General features: G+C 38.9%; 6 protein-coding genes across 13 annotated transcripts; 2 read left to right on the top strand and 4 right to left on the bottom strand.

Annotated features, from left to right (window-relative positions):
- Positions 1–592: 592 nt before the first annotated feature.
- On the bottom strand, positions 593–4,105 carry LOC119997859 (ubiquitin carboxyl-terminal hydrolase 2-like). 7 transcript variants are annotated; one of them, XM_038845068.1, is made up of 6 exons: positions 3,970–4,105; positions 3,487–3,535; positions 2,320–2,366; positions 1,911–1,957; positions 1,693–1,795; positions 593–1,619 (listed from the first exon to the last, which is right to left on the bottom strand). In XM_038845068.1, exons 2-6 carry the CDS (start codon positions 3,515–3,517, stop codon positions 840–842), a joined length of 1,008 nt encoding a protein of 335 aa, XP_038700996.1. In that variant the 5' UTR covers positions 3,518–3,535; positions 3,970–4,105; the 3' UTR covers positions 593–839. The 7 variants fall into 7 exon arrangements, with proteins under 7 accessions (XP_038700996.1, XP_038700998.1, XP_038700995.1 ...); XM_038845070.1 differs by having other exon boundaries at positions 4,040–4,104; XM_038845067.1 differs by having other exon boundaries at positions 4,015–4,103.
- A 260-nt stretch (positions 4,106–4,365) lies between these two features.
- LOC119996296 (alpha-ketoglutarate-dependent dioxygenase alkB homolog 6) lies at positions 4,366–7,474 on the bottom strand. 2 transcript variants are annotated; one of them, XM_038842880.1, is made up of 9 exons: positions 7,230–7,474; positions 7,078–7,124; positions 6,831–6,936; positions 6,598–6,658; positions 6,234–6,272; positions 5,477–5,589; positions 4,917–5,169; positions 4,781–4,827; positions 4,366–4,675 (listed from the first exon to the last, which is right to left on the bottom strand). In XM_038842880.1, the coding sequence occupies exons 3-9, from the start codon at positions 6,930–6,932 to the stop codon at positions 4,514–4,516; spliced, it is 777 nt and encodes a 258-aa protein (XP_038698808.1). In that variant the 5' UTR covers positions 6,933–6,936; positions 7,078–7,124; positions 7,230–7,474; the 3' UTR covers positions 4,366–4,513. The 2 variants fall into 2 exon arrangements, with proteins under 2 accessions (XP_038698808.1, XP_038698809.1); XM_038842881.1 differs by lacking the exon at positions 7,078–7,124.
- A 1,508-nt stretch (positions 7,475–8,982) lies between these two features.
- Positions 8,983–10,890, bottom strand: LOC119997947 (L-ascorbate oxidase homolog). Its single transcript, XM_038845189.1, has 3 exons — positions 10,643–10,890; positions 9,451–10,557; positions 8,983–9,363 (listed from the first exon to the last, which is right to left on the bottom strand). Exons 1-3 carry the CDS (start codon positions 10,888–10,890, stop codon positions 9,063–9,065), a joined length of 1,656 nt encoding a protein of 551 aa, XP_038701117.1. The 3' UTR covers positions 8,983–9,062.
- Positions 10,891–11,808: 918 nt separating this feature from the next.
- LOC119996513 (L-ascorbate oxidase homolog) lies at positions 11,809–14,039 on the top strand. The gene is made up of 3 exons (XM_038843178.1): positions 11,809–12,132; positions 12,403–13,509; positions 13,636–14,039. Exons 1-3 carry the CDS (start codon positions 11,885–11,887, stop codon positions 13,934–13,936), a joined length of 1,656 nt encoding a protein of 551 aa, XP_038699106.1. The 5' UTR covers positions 11,809–11,884; the 3' UTR covers positions 13,937–14,039.
- Positions 14,040–15,923: 1,884 nt separating this feature from the next.
- On the bottom strand, positions 15,924–18,905 carry LOC119995976 (transcription factor Pur-alpha 1-like). Its single transcript, XM_038842461.1, has 5 exons — positions 18,276–18,905; positions 18,126–18,173; positions 17,086–17,226; positions 16,709–16,939; positions 15,924–16,588 (listed from the first exon to the last, which is right to left on the bottom strand). The coding sequence occupies exons 1-5, from the start codon at positions 18,552–18,554 to the stop codon at positions 16,436–16,438; spliced, it is 852 nt and encodes a 283-aa protein (XP_038698389.1). The 5' UTR covers positions 18,555–18,905; the 3' UTR covers positions 15,924–16,435.
- A 796-nt stretch (positions 18,906–19,701) lies between these two features.
- Positions 19,702–21,258, top strand: LOC119996838 (pentatricopeptide repeat-containing protein At5g56310-like). Its single transcript, XM_038843630.1, has 2 exons — positions 19,702–19,749; positions 20,803–21,258. The coding sequence occupies exons 1-2, from the start codon at positions 19,702–19,704 to the stop codon at positions 21,256–21,258; spliced, it is 504 nt and encodes a 167-aa protein (XP_038699558.1).
- The last annotated feature ends 246 nt before the right edge of the window (positions 21,259–21,504 follow it).

Raw genomic sequence — 21,504 nt, 5'->3', positions numbered from 1 at the left:
GTTCTTGAATCGTAAGAAGTTTAAGAGCAAATAATACTCATAAATATTTAAAAATATATATTCTTGATATGTATGTGTTGTCATCTTGCCAAGCGAATACAAGCAAGGAAGGAAGAAACTATCCCTCACTTTAACTCTCTCACAATCTAACTTAACTCTAGCCTCAATTTCAAAAATTTGTGAGGGGAAATGAAATTTTGTTTATTATTTCATAAATCATTCGTTAAAGTTTTTCACTTATTTTAACTTCAACAAAGGTATTCTTGCAATTCACATCTTTTACACTTCATCAACTCTCATTCACTCTGCACTCTACCTTCTATCCAAGTAAGAGTGAGTCAAGTTACTCACTCTTCCACAACTCTTCCTCACATAACCTGCCCTCCATTTACTCTACGATTTCATTTCTCAATCCAAGCTAAGCCTTAACTAATGTTTTAGAAGAGAGGTGTGGTGAGATAAAGTGAGGCGGGTGGGGGGTTAGAACATACTCGGTGTGAGATAGGGTAAAAGAGGCTTAGGAGGTTTCGTTGCTACTTGGCATTTGCACCTCCTAAAACCCCCCAACACCTCCCCAAAACCTCATTCCAAAGCACACCCTTAATCCTTCCAATTTATCCATTAAATGAACTTTCAGTAGGAAAAAAGCAGATTACTTATATGGAAGATGCCAATTCATGCGTTTCTTCAACTTTGAGCTAAAAACGTGTCTACGATATGAAATAGCTCAATCATTGAGGAAAGTGAAACCAACCCAAAAAGTACTAACCAGAAAGTTGAACATCGGTACGAAAGATGACCAACAATCTCTAACGCAAGTCATAACTTATCAAAAATCATTAATCACCCGGGGCCAAATGCTTTTGCTTTGCCTTCTCTATAAGTGGTTTCAACTGCTTCTTCTCAGCAAGAATCTTGAGGAAGTTAAACAAAAAGGGTATATAATTGTGCTTCCTGCGTATGTTTTCAGTTCTCCACTTCTTGAACTTCTCTTCCTCCATCAGAATCTTCTCAGTAGCAGCCTCAATTCCGGCATTCACCTCTGATAGTGATTTGTTCAATGCCTCAACGTCGCTATTATCTGCCACTCTCTCAGATTGGCAGGCAGCCAGCTGCTGCAGGATACGCTCCCTCTTCTTTTGGAGCTCCTTGAGTTCAGCAGTATACATGTCTTTTCTGTTCTTGATTACTGCCATGAGATTGAATCGTATTTCATTTTTGGAATACTTCTCTATGCGTGCCTGGATGATTGGTTGCACTATGCGCAACCAATCCAAATCACCATGTCCACCAGGGCACTGACCAAGGCTAATTGGTCCCTCCTTCAATCCATCAAGCTCATATAGCACCCCATCAACTGGTAAATAACTTATAAAATGGTACACATCGTCATCTTTGCTGGCAGCCTTCTGCTCCTCAGGAACAAAAGGCTCCGGTCTTGCAAAACTGTTATGTGCTGCACGTATAGCTTCACTGTTATTGATTGCCAAACCTTTAAGTTCGGGTGGAAAACTTTTGGTGAAATCTTTCAGCTTTGACAATTCCGGGCCAATGTCAATATCCGGATGGTTCATGAGGATAGATAAAATTGCTTGTGTTGCACAAGCATTATTAATGACCTACGAGAAAAAATATTCTATTAGAATACAAGCGGATCATATCACACAAATTACCAACTTCATGGAAACTGACCTGGCTGGCAAAAAATAAGTTAGGGTTTGGATCTTTAATTACAAGACGGTCATCCTTTTCCCCTGGACGCCATTTGAAAAGGAAAATCAACCCATATACTGGCCTGTAAGTTAACAAATAAAGGTAAAGACCAAGTCACCAAACTTAAATCATAGTGTGCCTAACATAACATGTCTGCAAAAGATAAGAACCGAAGGCCACTAAAAGGCAAAACTAACCTAAGATCATTAAGAGAGTCAAGGTCCAGTGAGTACAACTCCTCAACCTGTGCAGAAATGAAGCATAACGTAGAAGGAAGGATGGCGGGGTATTAATGGTGGTACCAAGAAAAACACAGAAAATTATTTCCAAAATTAAGCAAATAAAAACCCATAATAAAGGCCAAAGAGAGATACACAATTTTGGACAAATAGAGTTTATTGATATTCTATAGTAGCCTGCATTTCCCCCTCTAACCATTTACATGATGAATTAATAGATGAACTAATTAGCCCCACGAATTTACAAGAACAAGATGACTCAAAGAAACCAATGATGTATTTAACCAATTACAGTAACAAAATACACCACACTCCATGGCTAAGGACAAGCATAAGACACAAATGTCACATAAATTCAAGTGGTTACCTGTACACCTTTTACTTGCATTTGCTGGATAAGTTCCGTAAACACACCTGGAATGGAAGTTGAGAACCTTGATATGAAGGCACCATAAAAAATGCATACTTACAAGAGAAGGGGGATGTGTAATGTCTTCATATGTTCTCACAGATGCAATTACTTACATATCTTACCCAAGTGAAAAATAAGATATTGGCCAGCTAGGAGGGCAGGCATATATATAACAAATATTAGTCAAGGTTAAAACTCAAGAAAATTTAATTTTAAGTTTTTTAAAAAGACACCTTCCCAATAATGTGGTCTAAACAGTAATGTAGGCCCATTTAAAGGTCATTGTTAGTCAATAAAAGCATTATTTTATGTTTCTCAGATTTATAGAAAGGGGGGTCAACATTGTCATCAAAGCTCTAGTCCATTTTGAGTAAGGGTGGTAGGAGTTTTTAAATTTGTGTAGGGTAAGAATGGTCATTTAGTATTGGGTGCACTCATACTTTGGAGTCTTATGTATTCTTCTAACTTAGTTAGAAAGACAAGTTTCTCAATTTGGTTTGGAGTTCAAGCACGTTTAATTACAGGGTAATTTAGAAGTTCATAAATACATTTTTTCGCAAGCCAGAATAAGTTTCAGTGCATAAATACATATGAGATCTACTACTTCACGAATGAGAATAAGGCACATTGGAGATTCAGCAGCAGTGAAACTTTCCCTTAAACATTGCATGATGCAATTCTAACCTTATTTGTAAATTGTAATGTACATGGGCTACATCAGTTTGGACTCATTATCTCACAAGCCAGATACACTAACTAAAGATTAGAACAATATTGACACACTAGAGTCGACTTTGTGAAAAGATGATTGCCTCTTTCTTTCAACCCATAAAAGAGGCTGCATTTCTTAGGGAACATTGAATGTAGTTGCCTGAGCCGCAAGAATGTGAGCATGCAAAATTTCACATGATTTGGATGTCTTAGACATTTGTTAGCACAGGTATGTGGTGCAACTTGATTGCCAACAATACTGTATCCTATATTCCTATTATTTACTCAAGAAACATAGCAACAGAAAGAATCTACATCTTCTTTCAATTACATGAAACTAACATATTGCAACTAGTAAACTTCGGATGAGATGTTTCTAGAATAATTTCAGGAATATTGTAAATTTCTTACCAGGATCAGACTCAATAGTGCACCAAGACATGATAAGAGATTGACGGGACTGCAACAACAAAAAACGTCGACCAGATTAAAGACAGAAGGTATCAGCAAAAATGCATGCTCAAATTCACATAATTACCAAAACATTTCAATTGTAACAAAAACTCGCGAGTATCAAGCAGGAAAAAATTCAACCAAAATCATGCTGTAAAATAGGCAAACTGAAATCCCAATTTCACCAAACAATACAACCAAAACCCCTCAACCAACTCTATCTACCATCTCTTAAACCCAACCTAATCAATGCCAAATTTCACTTATGCAAACAATCGAAAACCTAATGGGCAAGAACAATAAAACTGAAGACACAAGATCACAAACAAAAACCCTAGGGCTGAAGATAAAGACCAATACGTTGAAGTTAGAACCTCGATTGCAAGGCAAATTAACATTACGCTTAAAAGTATGGCAAGATCAGAGAGCGAAACCGCATATCAGTAGAGGAGTAGTTAGGTTTAACCAGAGAAACTGAAATCTAACCGCACAATCGGATTTCTTATTCTACCAGTCTCTACTTCGTAGCTCTCTCTTCTTTCCTCCTGTTTGCTTCTGTGCTTGTCCTAGTCATATCGAATAAATAGCACACGAAGGCCATAGTAGACGGTGGATATGTTTTTGTTGAAGCAAGTTTTTATATCGAAAGCCCAACCCGGAATCTACTTTGCTAACCAGTGGAGAGGGCCCATCTATAGCCCATTATAGATTCCTGCTCAGGCCCGTTTTATAGCCCATTTTTACGTGAAGACCATCCCATTATTCTTGAATCAAAACTCAAATTTTGTGAACAAAATTAAATACACACGATTTCATTGCAAATTTTGAGAAATGTAGTCATGTATGTTTGATTTTATTAATTATAGAGGAGAAACATGAAATGCTAAAAAAAAGGTCTGCTAATGGCGATTAAAGAACGGTCACAAGAAGTTCAATACAAACCAGAAAACACACATCTCCAAAATACCTCAGATTTCCCATACATTCAAAACTTGAACAAATTTCGGTGAACCTTGAGCACCAATCTACATGTCAAAGATATTCTAGTGGTAGTTCTATGAATAACTTTGAGATCTCCAGTCCTCATTGCTTGGTCTGCTTTCTCATTAAGTTCTTGATGCATCATTCCTTGGGTTTCATTCACAGCCTGAACAAGAAAATTGCAGCAATGTAAGACATTATGGACATGCCAGTTCATTCAGACTACTATTATGAATCAAATATAGCCTCAAGTCAAATTGATCAATCTTACCCCAGCGTGCTGTTGTGTCACACTATCTTTTATACCGTGCAAGTAATCTGCAACAAGTTCAATGAAATCAACTGCTCAGTGAATTTTGGATAATATGAGATCATGTAGAGGGAAAAACAAAAGACCATGCACCAACCGGAATATGCATTATCCTTGAAAATGAGTAAACTACGAGGCATCAATAGGACAGAAAAGGGATGGTGATTATCTATCCATTCATGTGTCTCGATCTTGAAATCTCTACCATCACATCTTCTATTTTCAGCATCACCCTTCAATGTGTTGCTCCCAAATCTTAATTTTGAATGCGGTGTGAAGTCCATGACAGCAGGTGATCCCAGAGATAAAATAGCTACTACTGGGAAATAAGCAGGTCCATCCTGGTGCGGCTGAGTCGGAAACAAGATCATAATAAGAAGTGCTGCCAAACATTATGCTGGATAGGAATGAGGCAGAGATTTAATACAGGGATCAAATATTTGATCCCATTATAGGTCCGACATTCTTGTAGTAATGACAATGCTAATAATGCTCATCTAATCAGGTACAGATAAAGGTAATAAGGTTCTCAAGGAGTAGCCCACGGTCTATCTAAACAAAAGTTTCACCAACTTGAGATCATAACAGTGAGAGAAAAAGGAAAATGATAAAAAAAAAAAAAAAAAAGACCTCATATCAGTGGGTTTGGTACAATACCATGATTCCCTGGTTAGGATGGTACTCGTTGATGAGAACATGATTGATTGCTGATGGGAAAAGCTCTGATTCTTCATAAATTCTCCTTGTAATCTTTGTTAGCCAAGAGGGTACTGCAATAGAGATGTTTGACAGTTTTTTTTGCCACACTTGTAAATATTTGAATGGTGAGAGCATGCATCACAATTACTTCAAGCAGAGGTGAAAGAGAAGAGATACACATGTCATTAACTCATTATTTGCGGCATAAATGTCATAAACTTATGCTTCTTTCCTCATTGGTGATCAGGTTTACATGTCCTCATCATTCCTTTCTTTCTTATCCGTAGTGAGTACCCATTCCATAATCACACTTGATACGAAACTAGAGGTTATTAAAAGTAATGATAGTTCGACAGCACTACGACCTACATTCACAAGGAGGCTTACTTTCAATTCACATGCAAATCCTAATGGAGCTTTGCCTTCCCATGTTTAAGGAGTGTGTGATCATATGCACACAATCCTAATGGGTGGCAACTCGCAACACACAGCACTTCTCTATTCTCCTTAAGATTTGTAGATTGGCAAGCATGGCTATGTTTGATTTATTAGAGCAACATTCACAAGTACTTAGGTCCCTTCTGTTCATGGAGAGAGCGCTTCTTACACCATGCATGCTTTTTAAGTAAAAACAAAGAGCTCAACAGATTGCTACAGAATTCATGATCATGTAGAGAATCAGAAACTGTAAAAAAGAATTAAGTTACCGACTTACACTCCTGAGGCAGAAGACCCTTTTCATGGACAACACCACCTACAAATGACCATAGACCAGGAAAATAAAACATCACCACCATAAACAATATAAAAGCGAAGGAGCTCTTGTGGCCTGGTGGCAGCCAGCTCCCTATTCTAGCATGAAGAGCAATGATCGATTCCACCCTCTCTCACAAAATTAATAGCATAACCCCATGAATTAAAAAATAATGAAAGTGAAGGGCTGTTTTCTTTTTCTTCCATACCGTGTGTTTGCAAGTGCTTTTTTTTTTTTGTGTGTGTGTGTGTGTAGGGGGGGGGGGGTTCTTCTGTAGAACGTAGAGATAAATAAGAGAAGGAAACCAAAAAATTAGATTACATACCCCAGTTCTGTAGTCTCCTATTCTTTAAAGATTTCCATTTTGACACAGGAGCTTCATAAATCTAAGGAAAAAATACAAAGGCGGTTTGAAATCACTCAACAATGACAAAAGAAAAGGAGAGAAAAGTGATGATTGGATAGCCAAGAAGAGCAAAACTACATATATATGCATGTGCCTGTGTACTATCATGTAGCCTTGACTACATGAATGCACGGAGCAGAGGGCATCCTCACATTATTTAGAAGCTGGTTTTCTTCATCGACTGTGACGAAATTCGGTATATACATCAACGTTGGCACATCTCCAACAACAAAATTATTGAACTTTCCTTCCATTATCCTGCCAAAATCAAAATTAAAAAGTTGATGACATTTGAGAATAATAATCATCATCAAAGCGTTTATCCCAAACAATGAGGGATTCTCCAATGTAGTTCGTTGGTTTACAAATGAAGCTATCCACAACGAAATAAGAACTCACCAATATTTGAGGGCAATATCAGGAAAAATGCCTAAATTTCTTTAAACCTGAAACACCCAAAAGAGTGACTCCATGATCTATTGATTCAATTTCTTGTGCTACGAAATCATGTATTTATAAAGCAGAGAAATTCCGAGGGAAGGAGTACTTACACAGTTTTTGATATTCGGACAAATCCCAATCAAATTTCGATGTGGAAACAGATTTCTTCCACGGACAGAACTGGACTACAATGTTGTCGAGTGGAAAAAAAAAAGTTTCAAGGAAAAATTCTCAGGCTGTAAAAGTCTAGTTGCAGCTCAAAATTGCTAAGAGAGAGAACTAATTACAGAGAGCAATAGTCATCTTCTTCGAGTTACCTTCTCCCGTCAGAGCGAGAGCGATGAAGGAACGAGAGACCACGCAGGAATAATTATTTTGGCCCAGCCCATGGGATTAATCCAAAAAAACCCCAATTTTCTACGGGCTTGAATCCTATAAGACCAACTCCACTATTGAGCTCAGCCCAAGATCATTACCTTTCTTATTCAAATATTGGGCCTTAAGCCCATTTATATGGCCCAACTCTGAACTTATAAACGGGCAAACTAGTGAATAGAGTTATATGCTACAAACGGCCCAATATACTATTTGCCCCCAATTTTTGGTTATAATTTTGCTTTACCAACCAGGCAAGTATAGCCCAACGGCCCAATATTCTAAGAAGGAAAATGCTACGTAGCCCACTTATAAATTTCTTATCCCTATGGTCAGGGGTGAACATGGGTCGGGTTTAGGAAAATACCTCATGCGACCCGCATAAGGTCGGGTGAGATTTTCTTCAACCCTTAACCAACCTCATTTGAAGATGAGTTGGGTTGGGTCGGGTTTAAGGTTGGATTGAGTTACCTGTCATTAGTTTAAAATTTTCACTAAAATTCTCCACCTAAATCATTATGGTGTAATTAAAACATAAATGAGGCCTTCACATTATTCAAGATAAGAAAAGTCTACTGACTCTAACATAAACACATATATATATATATGAAATAAACTCAATGTTTGATTCTTGTTAATACTGCATACAAGTGTGTATATATATATTGCATACAGGTCTATACAAGTATAAAACGATATTATATAATAAAATAGGTCGGGTAGGGTTAATATGGGTCAGGTTAAGGTAAATACCTCATCCAACCCGTGTAAGGTCGGGTTACCCTTTAACAAACCTTTATCCAACCCTCAACTATGCGGGTAGTGGTTGGGTTAGTCGGGTCGGGTTGGGTTGGTGGGGCCGGGTCATATACGGGTTTTGCACGGCCCTACCTAGGGGTAAAAATGATTTGTTACGGTTTATTTTTTCAAATTTTTGACATTAATTTAACTGATTGATCTGTTATATGTAAAAAAATGAAAATAATCAATATAATTTTTGTATAGCCCTACTTATCTCTTTCCAAGTGTATGTGGCACTTGATTAACCATAGTCTATCAATATGACATGAATTAAAACAAACTCCCCTCCCTCATTTCTTCTTAGCGAGAAGGCTAGGACATGAATATCTTCTCTCATTTATTCTTTGCATCTAGGGCACATTCGTTGTCGTCCCATCGCCACCTTCTTTGGTTCGTTGCCTTCCGCCATGGACGAATGAAGACCCACCAAACACCGGATCAAGGATTGTGAATCAAGAGAACCAAAGAAGCGAATGAGAGTATATATTTTAATAAATCCAAGATAACAAAAAAAATATGTAATGGTATTATGAGAAGGATCTGATTCAAACAATAAACCAGACCCCTCATTATTCGTTACCATCACCTACACACTCTGCCCACAAATACAAATATTTAAATTGTGAAGGTATGTTTAATGGTGGTTTTTGGTTTTGTTTTTGTTTTTTTCCTCCTCATCTTCCTCCGCATTATCATCTCTATCTCTGGCTCTCCGCGAAAGAAAGCGTGAATCGGCACGGAATCTTGTAATTCTTGTGCAAGTTTGATTAGATGCTGTAAGGAGGTGGCTTAGGCAAGTCCTTGACAAGCCCACAAAGTATTGCATTGTCAGGGACATTGTACTCATCTCTCAGTGATCGTTCAGGAGACAAAACACTGATGTATAGTTGTTGTCCCAGGTAGTTCCTCTCCCATATCTCAGACCTCAAGTTCCACATTCCGGCATTGTCGAATGTTAGAAGAATTGCAGCCCATGATTTGGGGAAGACTTGGATTGTGTGCCTGCTAATCGCATCGAGGAGGTTGTAGTTCTTCCTCTTCTCTGGAGCCCAGGTTCCGGGCTCAATTCTGCATACATATGTAAAATTAAACATGAATAAAACTGCAGGGCAAGGCGTATCAATGACACTAGCTTCGCAGAAAGTGTATTCTTACGCGACAGCGAAGAATGAGTATCCGCTCAAGTGATAAGACTGGATGCTCTTCTCGTGATTCTCGAGGATGATTTCCACAAAGGTACGGAAGGTGACGTTGTTGACATTGGGTTGTACAGTCACTTTTTCGATATTGGCCGGAGGTTCATCTGGGATGCTGTCATACTTGAAGACCTTGTCTGTAATTCCATAGTACTCAGCAAGCTTAAGTGGGGTTGGAGCATCGACGTGAGAGATTCCATTGAGCGCGTAGCGAAGCTTGCCACCGCTCCTGTCAACTGTGTTCACAAGCTTGATTGTTCGGGTAATGTTGATGGCACCGTAGTGGTATGAGCCTTGGGGATTAGGCCTGGCAGCACTGGCTGTGAGGTTCCAGCGGAATGAGCGGAATTGATTGAGAGACCAAGCCCACCCAACTGGAGCTTCAGGGAGTTCAGGAGAGGCAGGGCCTTTACCACCTTCGTAGCTCATAATTCCCTTTGAAGTTAGGACACTTTTGGTGAATCTGGTTGAAGCCACCATGTAATAGTCCTTTGGTTCTTGATCAGCTGTCACCAGCACGGAATAGCATTGCCCGGCGTGGACGTCAAGGGACTCGTATATGTTCTGGACAACATGTGAGCCTTCCATCTCCACAAGCTTCATATTGTGGTTTTGGATCCTGAAATTGAGTGATGTCTTGATACCAGCATTGCAAATTCTATACTTGTAGATCTTGCCAGGCTTCATTGTGAATAGAGGCTTGTCCTTGCCGTCTCCCTTGGCGGCTTGGCCATTGATCAAGACACCATCAGGCCGACCAATTGATCGTCCGCTGTCCAAGAACTTTGTGAGAGTGCTGTGGCTCTTGGTGTACCAGTCATTGATTATGACAGTGTAATCATCCTCCGGATCAGGGTAAGGGACCGGGATGAGCAGACGACTGTTGATCCGGAGGCCACCGAAACCACCAGCTGCTCTATGCATACCTACACTTGGGTAGTAGATGTAGCTCCCAATCTGATCCTTCACCTGGAAATGGTAAGTGTAGTTGGTGCCAGGAGGGATCGGGCAATTCGTTCCAAGCACACCGTCTTGCCATGAATTCTTCCTCTGTTGGACGCCCGTCCTGAAGACATTATATACAAAACTTCAGGATCTCAACGTTCCATTCAATACTAATTATATAACAAGAGAAGAAAACTATTAATTACCATGCGAGAAGGAAAGGCTCGTCGAGGTTGTTGAAGACATTGACAACCACATTGTTGTTGCTGGTGGAGTTGATATTGGGTCCTGGAAACTGATTGTTGATCATAATCACTTGCTGAGGAACTCCCAAAGGAGAGATGGTGCCATAAGTGATGTTCCATGTGAAGAAAATATAAGGATCTTCACCTCGAACCATCGACATAGTCCCCGCTGAGAGGCATAGCAGTAACACTAATATCACCCCATCCATGATGTTTGCTTCTCCAATTCCCAATTCTCTGTCTCTATACAATGTCTATATATATATAAAAACTATCTATGGAACTTGAAGACGATGTGGCTTCTTCTGCGGCTCCTTGTCCAATCTGTAGGTAGTCTTCTTATATCATAATAATGAAGAATTGTAACCATTCAAGACCCGCAAAGTTCTCTGTGCTCATTATGCACTGTTTGTCCTTGTTTTGCGTTGTTCCTCTCGATGTTTATTTGCTGTCAACTTTTACCGCTTAAAGACAGCTTTTGTTCAATTCAGTTACTCTTGTCCTAAAACCATGCATGCTCATGCTCACATTTTCTTTGCTATTTATGGAACACAATGCATAAATATACACACGTTAAATATATGCAAATAGTAGGCATTTTCTTTGATTCTATATTTTCAAATTATAAGACAAAATTCATGAATCTTGAATCACTAGGTTAATGGGTCAATAACAGAAACAGGTTTATATAACACTTAACCCAACATTATCCAATTAGTCCAAACTTTGCATGAAATTAACTAAATCTTCAAAATACAAGATTCTAAAGGAAAATATGATCATAAGATCACTGAATACAATTTGTCTGAAATTCTGAACTACTCTTCAAAAACTATGCAGAGTTAGTTTCAACTGCAACATGTCTTTTCATGGTAAACTGCTGACAAAGAATGGTCTCTAGGCGGTAAAAGTGGTTGCAAGAATAGCATATCACAACTATAACAAATGAGAGGACACAATAAAATTAGTAAACAAACAGAGAATTTTCCGGGGACTTGAATGATTAACATTGTCTTCAAATTTTGTATAAAAGGGAATGTTAAGGCACAGATTGAAATTGTAGAAGAAGAGGAAGTATCTTCTTCCAATATATAGGGACAGATAGAAAGAAAAAAAAAAAGAATTATTGCATTGTTTTGAGAGGGAGTACTAGGAAGAGGGTTTAATTTTTCTATAAAAATAAACCCTCACAAATATAGAGAGATGGGTGGGGTGATGCTTATGTTGTTGCTGAGTCTCTCAGCAGGGTCTATGTTGATGGTCCACGGTGAAGATCCTTATATTTTCTTCACTTGGAATGTCACCTATGGCACCATCTCTCCTTTGGGAGTTCCTCAACAAGTTATTATGATCAATAACCAGTTCCCTGGCCCTAATATTAACTCTACCAGCAACAACAATGTTGTTGTCAATGTCTTCAACAACCTCGACGAGCCATTCCTCTTGACCTGGTAATAATTCAGATTTTGTTTGTTTTTCTTTTCTTTTGGGTTTGTAGTGAATTGGAAGTCTGCATAATTTGTTGGGATAGTAGTGGAATTGAGGAACAAACATGGGATCTGATACAATTATAATCTCATTAACTTGGTTGGAAATTTCAATACAAAGATCAGACAATAGTGATATGGGTTCTGTCTTAACTGTTACATTGGAATTGTAGCAGATAGAATTGTAATAAATCATAATCTGAACCCAAGTTGATGATTTGATTGTGTGTGCAGGATTGGTGTCCAACAGAGGAAGAACTCATGGCAAGATGGTATGCCTGGAACAAACTGCCCAATTCCTCCTGGCACCAACTACACATACCACTTCCAGGTGAAGGACCAGATTGGTAGCTACTTCTACTACCCAAGCACAGCAATGCACAGAGTAGCTGGTGGCTTTGGTGGCCTCCGTATCAACAGCCGGCTGCTCATCCCGGTCCCTTATGCCGATCCTGAGGATGATTACACTGTCCTAATTGGTGATTGGTACACTAAGAGCCACACCTCTCTCAGGAAAGTCTTGGACAGTGGGAGATCAATTGGTAGGCCCCAAGGTGTTCTCATCAATGGAAAATCCGCCAAGGGAGACGGTAAGGACGAGCCTCTCTTCACAATGAAGCCTGGCAAGACTTACAAGTACAGAATCTGCAATGTTGGGATCAAAACATCATTGAACTTCAGAATCCAAAACCACTTCATGAAGCTTGTGGAGATGGAAGGTTCACACGTTGTGCAGAACACATACGAGTCCCTCGACGTCCATGCTGGACAATGCTTTTCAGTGCTGGTGACTGCTGATCAGGAACCAAGAGACTATTACATGGTTGCTTCCACCAGGTTCACCAAGACTGTTTTGACTTCAAAGGGGATTATCCGTTACGAGGGGAGTAATAAGCCTGCCTCACAAGAGCTCCCTGAGGCCCCTGTTGGATGGGCTTGGTCTCTTAACCAATTCCGCTCGTTCCGCTGGAACTTGACAGCCAGTGCTGCCAGGCCTAATCCCCAAGGTTCATACCACTACGGTGACATCAACATTACTCGCACAATCAAGCTTGTGAACACAGTTGACAGGAGTAATGGCAAGCTTCGCTATGCACTCAACGGAGTTTCCCACACTGACATGGCAACCCCACTGAAGCTTGCAGAGTACTATGGAATCTCTGATAAGGTCTTCAAGTACGATAGCATCGTAGATAATCCTCCACCAAAGATCGAACAGGTGGTTGTACAACCCAATGTCAACAACATCACCTTCCGTACCTTTGTGGAGATTGTCTTTGAGAACCATGAGAAGAGCATCCAGTCTTATCACTTGGATGGTCATTCCTTCTTCGCAGTGGGGTAAGCACATAGCCACATACATTTCATTTTTTCAAGCTTCTCTTGATAAGGTTTATGCAAACACACAAGGTGTTTGGCAAAATGTCTCTGAGACTTTGATAAAACTAATTCCCTTTTTTTATGCAGTATCGAGTTTGGCCGTTGGAGCCCCGAGAAGAGGAAGAACTACAACCTCCTCGACGCAGTGAGCAGGCACACAATCCAGGTCTTCCCCAATTCATGGGCAGCAATTCTGTTGACATTCGACAACGCTGGAATGTGGAGCTTGAGGTCTGAGATATACGAGAGAACCTACCTCGGACAACAACTATACATCAGTGTTTTGTCTCCTGAAAGATCACTTAGGGACGAGTACAATGTTCCAGACAATGCATTGCTTTGTGGTCTTGTCAAGGACTTGCCCAAGCCACAACCTTACACCATATAAACATTTGTGCATATCCCCACCCATTCACCATGGCCGATTCTCATTGTCGAACATTAAAAAGGACGTCCAATGGTGATCTATATGGGAGAGAGCGGCTGATATATTGTACATTTGTACTAACCCTTCCCAAAATTGCAATACATTCTTATTCTTTAATTTGATATATATTTTTATCTGTCCCTAGCTATATATAGTGGAGCTGTCTGTCTCCTCTTCATGTAATTCTACAATCATATGAAACAATTAATTGATATCGATCCCATTTTTTTTCATACGCTTTCATTATGTTATTAACGAAGTGGGCCTGGATAGGTAAATTGGGAGTTGATTTTCACAAAAAAGCTCGGCCTCGATCGGAGTGGGCTCCAAAAACAAGAAAACCCCAACGGAGATGTATGAAGAATGCGGAGCAAAGGAAGAGTCGCAGTCTCGCTCTCGCAGATCCGCGTGTGTGCGGGCAACAGCAACAGCGCAAGTGACTGCCCTTTCTCGTTAAACCGTGCGGGCCTCACGCTGCTTATCCAACATGCAGGTAGATAAGAAACATATGATGTTGAAACTTAAAACAATTGAAATTTTGGTTAGCTTTACCAATGTAAAAACTCATTTAATCTATGCTCTAATAAGACAAAGATCAGAAGTTCAGAAGAATTGACCATGTAATCTATGCTCTAGTAAGTCAAACTCATCGTCTTATACAATCCCAAGCTTTTAGCTCCAAGTAACTATAAGGTAATTGGCCGTCAGTTCACCAATATGGTAATGGAAGAAGTGACAACATGAGAACAACCATGACACGAATTTGTGCTCATAAAAAAAATAAAAACCAAAACTATGACGCTAATTTGATGAGTTTAAAAATGATTTCTCATAAATACAAAAAATTCGAGAGGGATTTCACCAGCATGTTATTTCTATTTCAGTGTACCTCCTCCAAGTATTTCACCATTGACAGTCGAAAACAAGTCATAGAAACAAACAACAAACATATAAAAGGATGCGGAAGGAGAAAAAGTCATTGTTCCCCCAGTTGTGAAATTGAATTTTCTGACAAAAATCTCCAGATAGGTGTCACAAAAATCAAAAAAAAAGATAATGACATCTAAAATGTACACATCACAAAGGGAATTAGTTTTATCAAAGTCTCAGAGACATTTTGCCAAACACCTTGTGTGTTTGCATAAACCTTATCAAGAGAAGCTTGAAAAAATGAAATGTATGTGGCTATGTGCTTACCCCACTGCGAAGAAGGAATGACCATCCAAGTGATAAGACTGGATGCTCTTCTCATGGTTCTCAAAGACAATCTCCACAAAGGTACGGAAGGTGATGTTGTTGACATTAAAAACCAAAACTATGACGCTAATTTGATGAGTTTAAAAATGATTTCTCATAAATACAAAAAATTCGAGAGGGATTTCACCAGCATGTTATTTCTATTTCAGTGTACCTCCTCCAAGTATTTCACCATTGACAGTCGAAAACAAGTCATAGAAACAAACAACAAACATATAAAAGGATGCGGAAGGAGAAAAAGTCATTGTTCCCCCAGTTGTGAAATTGAATTTTCTGACAAAAATCTCCAGATAGGTGTCACAAAAATCAAAAAAAAAGATAATGACATCTAAAATGTACACATCACAAATATGCAAGTAAGCTTTCTTATTTAATTTTCCGAGTTGGAACATTCAAACAAAAAAGGATAATGCAGTTCATCCTCCTAAGTATGCATCACTATTGAAAGTAAGAATTCCAGGTTCACCAACCTCTCTTAGCAACAAGCAACTGTTTCTTTCCATCAACTTACCTCCGCAGGCACCTCTGCAAATGCAGTAATGAAGATGACAACCTTTGTTTCAGGACAAGAAAGAAGAAGTGATGTTATGAAAAAGAGCGTAGCCGTGCACATTTGATACCCTGCATGATTGTCGTCAACAAGCAACAAAACTAATAAATTCATAAATTCAGCCACCTAAAAATAGACAAGTAGCGGATATTATCTCTTCAGAATATCAATGATTTAGCACATGGCCAACCAACTGCTACCAGCAGTGCCATACAATAGAAATCCATAGTTACAACCACAAGAACCTCAAGTACAAGCTGCGAAGCTGGACAATCACTTCAAAAACTGTCCGAGACAGAAACAGAACAACAGCGTCAGAAATGCACATTATTGAAGATCATACGTGGGTGCCACACTATCAAACTGACAGTTACAACTTACATGCCTGGTTTGTTTTATTAGTTATTCCCTACATGACACTACACTGGCAAGTACTCGAAAATTTCTGTTCATCAAACAGAGAAATCGGTTTATTTTCAGAATTGAATTGAGAAAATTACTAAAAAACGAGGAAAAAAAAGAAGAAGAAGAAGAAAAGGTTAACACCGCTGGGAAGAATTGCACCCATAACCAAACACCTATTTTGTAGCTCCAAGACCGCCTTGTCGGAATGGAATTATTTGTTTCGTGACCAAACTCCACATCATCGGAAATCATCTTTGAGGAGGATCCACTGTCCGGACGTATGCACTTGTCATTCCTTCCATTCTATCTTTGGTTATCTCCACAAAGTGACCAATTGTTTCATGAAGTTGCTTCAGCCCTGAAAGCGGGAGAATGATCGAGGACCGATCAGTGCCTGCAACCTGCATACCACGTAAACATTACAAAAGTAAGAGGTATGCCAACAAAAAGTTCTAAACAATATTCAATCATTTAACTTGATCATCCAAGGACTTAAAATAGAGCATCATTTCAGAATTCACCTCTGAAATCCTCAAGAAATGACCTCTGTTGTTGCTCCCAAGGTCAAAGAAGAATTTCTTCTGATCAACCCTGATTACTTTTGAAAGCCCCTCATCATGTGCAGGCAACTCAATTGGCCGGTCCACATTCAGTTCAGAAGATGAAGCAGGTTGGCTACTGTGACCAGTTATGAAGCCAGCCCCTACATCATCAGAAAGGCCAACCAACCGTTCCGATGCTTCAGAGCTTTGCTGTTTTGGCCCAGGGAAAAAAAGATGTAGAAGAAGGGAGGGGGGAAAAGAACTGTTTATGAGAAGTTGTGAAAAATAAATGTGTTTTTCATCTATTTTTTGGGAAGAAAATATGAACAAAAAGTTTATACGTGCAGCACAAGCACCTGATTGGGCAACGTGAACAACCTAGATGCTTCATTAATCTCAGCCAAAATATTCCTGAATGCTGCCCACCCTTCCTCCCTGGTGCTTCCAGCAGGAACAATAATAGTACTGCGGTTTCTACTAACAGAAGCTTCAGATACCTGCACATGTAAGCTTTAATAAATCAAGAAAATATTTGGAAGATGAAAATTATCTATCTTCTGCTGTTAACTTAGCAATTAAAAGATTTATGCGAACTCATGGAAAAAGAATCACAAAGGATGCAAAAAAAAAGACAAAAACACACTCAATAGAGAGATCATTTTGCCAAACTCATCAATCACTGATACATGCATTAGGAATATGCTTGAGTTAATAATTCTATGACCTCCATATTTTCTAGCATTCTGTATTTTAATTATAATATATCTCTAAAAGGTAGTACAAGCTATCATGTTAGTTCCTCCTTTGCAAGGTAATAGCTCCTCCTTCCATTATGTTTAATTAGCTTGGAAGAAGAGAATATAGACAGGCTTAAGAGGGGATGGAGTCTATGTTCTACTTGATTTGTGATCATATCCAATGTGCAAGGCTACTGCCACAATGCAGATGTACTGTTCAACATGAGGGGGCTACTTCCATGATTTACGACTTATTTACAATGAAGTAACCTTACCACTGCATAAAGGCTCGCCTTAATTATTCTTGGGAATTCAGTTAATTTCATCATGGAAATTCAGTTAACTTCATCATGGAAATTCATGAATCAACTTAGGTGCTGTCGTGCTGATTCAGAAGGATATGAGTCAAAATATTATATATTTCAAATGGAAATTTCCTGCTCAAGCTTGGTACCTTACAAGACAAGTATCTCATAACTCACAGTATTTGTAGAACAAGAAGCGCCATTTGAAGTGAAGACTAGGAATAAAGAGAACCTAAACTGAACCATCCCACACTACTTCCAAAACATAATATTCATAAAAAATCGATACTCAACGATACTTTCATCCATCGAAGAATCAATGTAATTCAATGCTGTACAAAAATTCTAGTATACCTTCAAGAAGCGACCCCTGCGATTTTCGCCAATGTCAAAGTAGAAGACCTGAAACGCGAAATAATGATTGAGGGCAGGGGAACGTGATACATTTAACAGATAAATAAGGTAAAAGGAAACCACAAGACAACAAATAGAGGAGTTGAATGCCTTGGTATCGAGCTGCAATTCCTTGCTAAGGACCTCCTGATCATCGGTATTGACGTAATAATTGAAGAGATCAAAGAACCAAGAGATTCCAGAGAAGGGAACTATAATTGTGGACCTGGTGGCAGATGTCTTCTCAGAGATTTTGAGATACCGACCCCGCGGATTCTCCTTGAGATCGAAGTAGAACAACTTATGCTCCACCTGCAAAGTCTTACACAGCAGCTCCACGTCATTCCCCCCTCCTACTCCGCCACCACTGCCTCCCGAATTCCCCTCCATGACAAATCACTTCACACCGCTTACAATCTTAATTTAATTCGAATTCAATTGAACCCCCCAAACAATCTGAGTCGCTATTGCATCATACAAATTTGTGAATAAGCATCAGAGAAGAGTAATAGAGTTAGATCTGGGAGAAATCGATTATCCTCGGTTCAAATTCTGCAATAATTAGGGTTTAGAGAAAGATAGAAGAGAAGAAGTCGATGGGATTGACCCGGTAGTAGTAGTCTAGTACTGGGTAAGCCCCATTTTTGGGTTTCAACTAACGCTCTTCACCAAACTGCGTTTCTTACGTTCCCCAACTGATTTATTACTGCTACTGTCACCTTCTCGTGTTTTTTCTTTTTAATGGCGATTAAGCACCAGGAGAGAAGAAGATAATTAAAAAAAATTATTTAATTACCGTCATCTTTAATCTAAGACAAATATAAAATAAAATAAAATTATTTTCTCTCACCTCATAATACTCAATTTCATATATCAAATATGAACAAATAAGGAATGTAGAGAGAGAAACTCCGCCTTCATACCCTACTAAACTCTACCCCTCCCATTCAAGTATGGTGAAACACTTGCTGCCTACTTAATACTCGATACTTAACTCTAATAAATAAATGTTATTCAAACAGTCATTAAGGTTGAAAGGAAAATTTTGTAGATCATTTGTATCTCTCATAAATATGTATGGTTGTGAGTGTTAAGTTATTAAGATACAATATATTAAAATAACACGTACCCTAAAACGCAAATACTTCATTAGATGTGTAGCCACACAATAAAATATAATATAAGAAATTAGATTATTAAATATAAGGTAAGAGTAGCACAATAAGTTGTAAGAAATTTGTTTAAGATGGTATGTACACATGCAACGTAGAGATATCATGCTGGAGAATCGAGATAATTTGTAAAGTATGAAGCGAAGGGAGATAACTAAAAATACATAACTTGAAGCAATAGAAAAATATATAGATTCAATAAGAGTTGATTAACATATGATCGTAGATATAAATAAATTGCGGAAACGAGTACATGTAGTGAATTCATATTGATTTTCTCATAAACTTATGTAACTGACCTCAAACTTTTGGGATAAAAATTTAGATGACATGTGAACTCCCAACCGCCATCATTAGATAAATCCATGAGCTCGAGTAATAGTTCTCAAATCACCGTGCTTGGCAAACACATGGTAATTTTATATACGGGTTCGGTATAAGAATCAAACACATGACTTTTTAAGAGGGAAGACTTCCTCCTAATGAGTTAGGTTAGAAGCTGATTCCTAACTAAGATTTTAGTATACATTTTGCATTTAATTCCTTTCAATAATCAAATCCAACTTAGACTTAGCATATTGTGCTCAAATTCATGGTTTCGTTTTTAAAGGAGGACGAAAATTGTGCTATTTGCCTATTCAACTATGGGTTATCCGATCAATAAGAGGTGGTTCGGTTGACAAATCGATTGGGTTAGACATATGTGCGTCAAAAATTTGATTATAATGAAAAACATATTTCTCAACGATATTTTTTATAAAGAAATATGGGTTATCCAATTTTTTATATATATATTAACTTATTATATACAAGCTAAGAGACTTCGCATTATGAAATTATGACATAAATAGAAAATTAAACTTTATCCAAACCAGCATGAATTTCGTGAAAAAAAAATACTAAGATGGTTTGATGAGAAAATATTATGCACTTGGTCATAGACTCATAGTCATAGGGGGTGTTTGTACAATAAAACTAAATTCAGGGGTGTTTATGCATATTTTTATCAAATTAAGGGTTGCGAAAGTGGAAAAAAAACACTCGAAGACCGGCCAAAGGGCCAAAACCAAGCCAGCGAAGTCCGTCGTTTCCCTCCAAGCTCACTCCACTCTCTCTTCAAAAGCAAAAGCTTCACGTCTTCGACGTCAACTACTGCTCCGGAACGAATTTCTTCACTGAGCCGTTGCTTTAATCTCAAACACATCTACCAAATCCATGGCTTCATGATCCATCAAGGCCTCCACCGGGACAACCTGCTACTCTCCCGATTAACGATCTTGGATTCTTCTGCTAGGCCTTCTCGGTATTTGCTAGCATCCAGAGCCGGACATTGACCTCCAAAACACTATGATCAAGGTCCTCTCGCAGGCCGACTCTGCTAAGGACCCAACCGGCTCTTTAACCAGATTCAAGCGGTTGGGTTGCGACACGACTCGTACTCGTTCCCTTTGTGCTGACTGCTTAAGGCCGTGATTCGGTTATCCACGGTTGAGAATGGGAAGCAAATAAACTGCCAGAGTTTAGTGATCGGGTTGCTCTTGAATGTTAATGTGGTCACTGCCTTGATTCAGATGTACTCGTTTAACGGCTGTGTTTTGGATGCACGGAAGCTGTTTGATGGCGTGAGTTCAAGAGATGTGGCGTTTCAGAATTCCATGGTTGCTGGTTATGCAAAGGTTGGGGACATGGACCGTGCCTGGGAATTATTAGAGCGAATGCCGGAGAGTAATGTGATATCTTGGACGACTGTAATTGCAGGGTACACTCAGATGAACTGCCCTGACAAGGCAATCATGGTGTTCCAGAGAATGCAGCTTGAGGGTGTGGAGCCTGATGGGATTTCCGGAGGGAAGAAGGAAAAGCATTCACATTTAATCATCTTTGATAAGCTGATTGAAGATAAGAAGATAGAAAAACATTGAAAATATGACAAAACAGATACATGTACAAATATATACAGGAAGGGTAGGAATTTGTTCTACATGATGCACACTCAAAACTTTGGCCTCCAAGTGGACCTCATGGTGGAGAATTCTGCCTGAAAGAGTTTGGCAAAGAGCTTCCGAAGGTGGAGAGTTTAGATAGAGCCCTTTTTATGATGTCCTGATGAACAGACACATCACTGTTAAGTAGCTACGCCAGTATTTTTGTGAAATTATCAATCATTG

The sequence above is a fragment of the Tripterygium wilfordii genome, chromosome 4 (assembly GCF_013401445.1).
Source record: "Tripterygium wilfordii isolate XIE 37 chromosome 4, ASM1340144v1, whole genome shotgun sequence".
In the NCBI taxonomy this organism is placed as follows: domain Eukaryota; kingdom Viridiplantae; phylum Streptophyta; class Magnoliopsida; order Celastrales; family Celastraceae; genus Tripterygium; species Tripterygium wilfordii.
The sequence above is the reverse complement of the archived record's forward strand: the minus strand, read 5'-3'. Positions and strand labels throughout refer to the sequence as shown.

What these genes read in the sequence shown, in the direction of transcription:
- LOC119997859 (XM_038845066.1), bottom strand. Translation starts at nt 3,926, where the DNA reads ATGTTAATTTGCCTTGCAATCGAG. An exon ending in TGCAAGTAAAAGGTGTACAG is followed by an intron (nt 1,958 to 2,319) that starts GTAACCACTTGA and finishes ATTTCTGCACAG; the next exon opens with GTTGAGGAGTTGTACTCACT. An exon ending in ACTTATTTTTTGCCAGCCAG is followed by an intron (nt 1,620 to 1,692) that starts GTCAGTTTCCAT and finishes TTTTTCTCGTAG; the next exon opens with GTCATTAATAATGCTTGTGC.
- LOC119996296 (XM_038842880.1), bottom strand. Translation starts at nt 6,932, where the DNA reads ATGGAAGGAAAGTTCAATAATTTTGTTGTTGGAGATGTGCCAACGTTG. An exon ending in TAGGAGACTACAGAACTGGG is followed by an intron (nt 6,273 to 6,597) that starts GTATGTAATCTA and finishes GGTCATTTGTAG; the next exon opens with GTGGTGTTGTCCATGAAAAG. An exon ending in TGACACAACAGCACGCTGGG is followed by an intron (nt 4,676 to 4,780) that starts GTAAGATTGATC and finishes TTTCTTGTTCAG; the next exon opens with GCTGTGAATGAAACCCAAGG.
- LOC119997947 (XM_038845189.1), bottom strand. Translation starts at nt 10,890, where the DNA reads ATGGATGGGGTGATATTAGTGTTACTGCTATGCCTCTCAGCGGGGACT. An exon ending in GAGCCTTTCCTTCTCGCATG is followed by an intron (nt 10,558 to 10,642) that starts GTAATTAATAGT and finishes TAATGTCTTCAG; the next exon opens with GACGGGCGTCCAACAGAGGA. An exon ending in TACTCATTCTTCGCTGTCGC is followed by an intron (nt 9,364 to 9,450) that starts GTAAGAATACAC and finishes ATATGTATGCAG; the next exon opens with AATTGAGCCCGGAACCTGGG.
- LOC119996513 (XM_038843178.1), top strand. Translation starts at nt 11,885, where the DNA reads ATGGGTGGGGTGATGCTTATGTTGTTGCTGAGTCTCTCAGCAGGGTCT. An exon ending in GAGCCATTCCTCTTGACCTG is followed by an intron (nt 12,133 to 12,402) that starts GTAATAATTCAG and finishes TTGTGTGTGCAG; the next exon opens with GATTGGTGTCCAACAGAGGA. An exon ending in CATTCCTTCTTCGCAGTGGG is followed by an intron (nt 13,510 to 13,635) that starts GTAAGCACATAG and finishes TTTTTTATGCAG; the next exon opens with TATCGAGTTTGGCCGTTGGA.
- LOC119995976 (XM_038842461.1), bottom strand. Translation starts at nt 18,554, where the DNA reads ATGGAGGGGAATTCGGGAGGCAGTGGTGGCGGAGTAGGAGGGGGGAAT. An exon ending in GCAGGGGTCGCTTCTTGAAG is followed by an intron (nt 17,227 to 18,125) that starts GTATACTAGAAT and finishes TTACATGTGCAG; the next exon opens with GTATCTGAAGCTTCTGTTAG. An exon ending in ATTTCTTGAGGATTTCAGAG is followed by an intron (nt 16,589 to 16,708) that starts GTGAATTCTGAA and finishes CGTGGTATGCAG; the next exon opens with GTTGCAGGCACTGATCGGTC.
- LOC119996838 (XM_038843630.1), top strand. Translation starts at nt 19,702, where the DNA reads ATGAGCTCGAGTAATAGTTCTCAAATCACCGTGCTTGGCAAACACATG. An exon ending in CCGTGCTTGGCAAACACATG is followed by an intron (nt 19,750 to 20,802) that starts GTAATTTTATAT and finishes TGACTGCTTAAG; the next exon opens with GCCGTGATTCGGTTATCCAC.